The sequence below is a fragment of the Gavialis gangeticus genome, unplaced genomic scaffold, assembly GCF_001723915.1.
Source record: "Gavialis gangeticus isolate Ggan-Ray unplaced genomic scaffold, GavGan_comp1, whole genome shotgun sequence".
NCBI classification, from domain to species: domain Eukaryota; kingdom Metazoa; phylum Chordata; order Crocodylia; family Gavialidae; genus Gavialis; species Gavialis gangeticus.
The window spans coordinates 1,667,840-1,671,831 of record NW_017728959.1 but is presented as its reverse complement, the minus strand read 5'-3'; the positions used below and the strand labels follow the sequence as shown (position 1 = coordinate 1,671,831).

Here is a 3,992-nt window from a genome sequence, read left to right as displayed (position 1 = left end):
GGCTCCCTTGACACTCAGCGTCGGACTCAGAAGTGGACGGGAAGTACTTCTGGTCCCCTTTTGGGTTTGGTGCTGAGCACGTGGGGGGTGTTCCCCATGCTCCTCTGGGATACTGCATCCACCCCAGCATTGCAGCGCTCCCAAACTGCACTTGGTATCTTGAGGACTGTAGAAAAAACATTTAAAGCTGTGTCTGTGGCTGAATCATTGATTCTCTGAATCAGCATTGAATCTTCAGATTCAGCCAAATTGAATCAGGGACAGTGATCCAAATCAACAGATCAAATCACTGTCCCTGATTCAGGCTGAATCTGAATTGAATATGGCCCATTTCACACACCCCTAATAGACTGTGCTCCAAGTGCCTTTTTTCACCTCATGTTGTGTAATGTAAGATTCAGACAAGTAAGTTTCTTGAGTTTATTTGCTTAGAAAATGTTTACATTATAGAATTAAATAACAACAACAGCAACAGCAACAATAATGTTTTTCACAGAGTCACAATTCACATGTGGGCGCATAAAGCCTGTCCATATAAAAATATTTTTTCTTCAAAGTCTATCTCCAATTTACCATCAAATAACCTCATAAAAAACAAAATATCCAGGATGTTCAGCTTTATAAAAATGTATTAAGTAATCTTCACATTTGAGGTGTGAATGGAGCTGAGTCACATGACATGAACTCCTCACACATTAAATATTCTATAAATAATACAGTGCTTAACAGTCTGCGAATTACATTTCTAAATAAAATATTCCCTTAAAATGGTTTAAATACTTTTGACTTTTCACTGGTCAAAGTCAGTCTGGGGCAACAGCATTGGATGTGGTGACTAGAATGGAGCCCTTTGAATGTTAATGTATTCATTTCCAGAAGAAGTTCAGTCCCTAGCTCCTCTTAATTCAGTTCCAGGTCATTCACATATTCTTTAACCCAGCTGTCCTCGGGATTTGCACAGATTTGACGGCCTTTTTTGGTAGTAAATCTGCAGAACATGAAACAGACAGATGAGCACTTTGGAAAAATTTTGTGGTTGGAGAAAATCAAACCTTCCCCAGCTTTGTTCTCCCACTCAGAGTGGCAGGGCTCAGACTCCTGTAGGCTAAAAGTGCCTAAGTGGTGTAACAGCTGACCTGCTATTTTAGAATGTCTCAGGAGAACCTGAGAGCCCCACTGACTGTCAGTGAAACTTGGGCACCTTATATCTGACTCACTCAATAATGGGGCTTAGGCTGCTCCATCATTTAGTTTTACAGCCAGTCAGTGGTGTGCTCTCCACTGAGAGGTTTATCTGCCAGTGATCTGCACCCTTTTAGTTTTGGCTTGGTTCCTGTCTCCACTACTGATGCCCTCCTGAGATCTCGCACCCTGTCTCCAAATAACATCTCCTGTTCCCCATTATGCCCTGCCTGTCCCCTGGGATGAGCATGACTGAGGCACCACAGAACTCTCTGCAGCAGTTCCCACTTTATCTCTGCTCAGGATCAGGCTGAGAGACTCAGTGAACTGCCTAGTGAGGTATCTTGATAAGAGACTTCTCAGGAGACTTGATAAGAGACTTAATCAATAGACCCTCATTCCCAGTTGGTATAAAGCACTATCCTGATTGCAATCAATGGAACAGCTGAGGATCTAAGCATGTTGGTTGTTGGTTTAATCTGATCTGACCTCCGGCACTTCTCAGGGAAGGGGATGTCACCTTTGTCCCTTGGGCTCTAGAGGGTTAAGAAATTTCAACACCAGTAACTAGGAACACAAAATATCCCTCTCTATTGAAGTCTAAAGTATGTACTTACACCACGGCTGCACGGGAGCACATACTGTTGGTGTAATAATAATCTTTCACAAAGTCACGGGGGAGCTGCCTGGTCACATATGAAAAGCAGCAGGCAGTTGGGGGATCAGATCCAACTGGAAGAGATGAAATCAGCAAATGTTAGAGTGTGCTCAGTTGTATCCCACCACCTGCTGGGGCACCTGGGAAAAGTAGAGAGGAGAAACATCCAGCCCTAGTGATGGTGGGATGGGAAGAAGCTGAAAGAAGGGAAATGGGAGAGATTTTCCTCTTTGATTCCTTCCCCTCTTTCCTTGTTCAAGGTGATGACAGCTACATACGTAGTTACCAAAACCATAGTTGGACATTTGGCATCCTTTGGGACTGCTGGCTGTTCTTTTGATACTCCCCGGAGATCTCCTCTGAGGACAGATAGTTTTCCTCCCCCTATCTAGAGCTCTGAGGACTCACTTGATAATTATCCCATATGGGAAGGGATCCCTAGGGCTGGGAAGGGCTGGCAAGAAGAGCCCTATCCCTATTACATCTCTCTTGCCTTCCTTCACGGGTACAGTGGGCACATCTACATGTGTGCTTTAATGATTATTAGTCTATTTTAATGTTTGTTAAAGCATCACGAAAAACCATGCTGTTTAGTTAATGCACATTAAGATAGGCTAATGCACATTATTTCAATACTGAATAATGGAGGTACTAGATTTAATATGCAAACTAAAGCTCATCAATGCACATGTAGATGCACCCAGTGAGAGAGAGATGAGAAAAAAATCTGAACTTACATGGAGCAGATGAGGCCTGGGAGCAGATGATGGCAATGAGGACAGTAGTGTAGGCAGCTATAGAAACCTTCATGCTGCTGTTGGGTGGACAGGAGCTGCAGGAGCTTAAGCAGACCAGGGACTATTGCAAGCTCCTTCTGCATCTGGTGTTGAACCTCTGGGCAGTCCCCTCTTTATAGGACCTTGAGGTGCTGTGAGGGCAGTGCAGTGGAATTTCCCAGGCAGCAGAGAACTGATGTCATGGAACAATCTTGCTATCTGCCAGAAACAAAGTGACAACCAAGACTTAGGAAACAGTCAGCTTCTGTGCGGCACTGAGATGTAACTTTTTACACTTGGTATGACACCTTCCCTCAGATGGGGAACAGGAAGTCCCCACTGAGACAGGATATGAAATAATCACAAGTTTTATAATTAGTTCTAGAGATTCTACTTAAAAATAGACATTTCTTGTTTCCCTCTTGGAGGTCTCAGGGTTTGTCAAAGGAGCAAATATTAGTTAATTTGTGATGGTATTTCCACTTCAAGGTCTGATCATTCCAAATACAGAGCTGTGCAAGTGGGAAAGTGGATATGGGACATTAGTCAGAGGCAGGGATCTATGACCTTTACCTCACTAGGCTATCTTCCCTATGGTTCCCCACTGTTACTACTACCAGTGCAGCAGGAGACATAATGAGGCATGTTGCCCATTATCTGGGCTTTTTTATAACTGTATTCTCTACACTTACTCTGAGCAGAGTGAAAGAACTCAGAGCTTAGGGCTCGATTCTGTTTCCACCTATTAGGTATCTAAGGGCGCATGTATATGTGCAAATAAGTGCACCTAAATTTAATGTGTATTAAGAGATTTTTGGCAGGTGTCTACACGTGCAGCGACTTGGGACTAAAATTAGTCCCAGTTCCTTCCAGTCTTGCCATGTGCCCCTGTGGCCAGCAAGGGATCTCTATCCTCCGGCCACATGGTTGCTAGCATTTGGCAGTCATGTTGAAGCCAGAGCCAGCTGACAACACTTGGCAGCCATCTTGAAAACTCTGATCCCTGGCCAGCCCCTTCCCTGCTCAGGAGCTGCATGCGCAGCACAGGGGCAGCATGTGCCAGCAACCTCCTTGCCCACCCTGCCTCCCTGTGCCATGGTTGCCCTTGCCAGCAATACTGAGCACTGCACCAGCCTGGTGCCAGCAAGTGATGACCAGTGCCCCACACTTCTGCTGGCCATAGTACTGACTCTGCTGGGCCCTGCTGGCCCTCCCTTGCCCAGGCCCCAGACAGCCATGCACCTACCAGTGGGAGCCAGGGCACCAGCTCTGGGAGGCCCTGGTTGACCCCCTCCTCCTGCAGTCCCTGCTTCAGCCCACCTGCCCCACCACCCACACCCTAATCTGCTACAGGTAAAGCAAAGGAACCATGGCAG

At 45.7% G+C, this 3,992-nt stretch overlaps 1 protein-coding gene across 1 annotated transcript; it reads right to left on the bottom strand.

Moving 5' to 3' along the window:
- Positions 1–406: 406 nt before the first annotated feature.
- Positions 407–2,760, bottom strand: LOC109291556 (C-C motif chemokine 4 homolog). The gene is made up of 3 exons (XM_019508628.1): positions 2,578–2,760; positions 1,800–1,914; positions 407–988 (listed from the first exon to the last, which is right to left on the bottom strand). The coding sequence occupies exons 1-3, from the start codon at positions 2,648–2,650 to the stop codon at positions 901–903; spliced, it is 276 nt and encodes a 91-aa protein (XP_019364173.1). The 5' UTR covers positions 2,651–2,760; the 3' UTR covers positions 407–900.
- Between the last annotated feature and the right edge of the window lie 1,232 nt (positions 2,761–3,992).

Coding starts and splice junctions, on each gene's coding strand:
- LOC109291556 (XM_019508628.1), bottom strand. CDS start 2,650: ATGAAGGTTTCTATAGCTGCCTACACTACTGTCCTCATTGCCATCATC. Junction 1,915..2,577: donor CCAGGCCTCATCTGCTCCAT/GTAAGTTCAGAT, acceptor CATCTCTTCCAG/TTGGATCTGATCCCCCAACT. Junction 989..1,799: donor TGCTCCCGTGCAGCCGTGGT/GTAAGTACATAC, acceptor CATGTTCTGCAG/ATTTACTACCAAAAAAGGCC.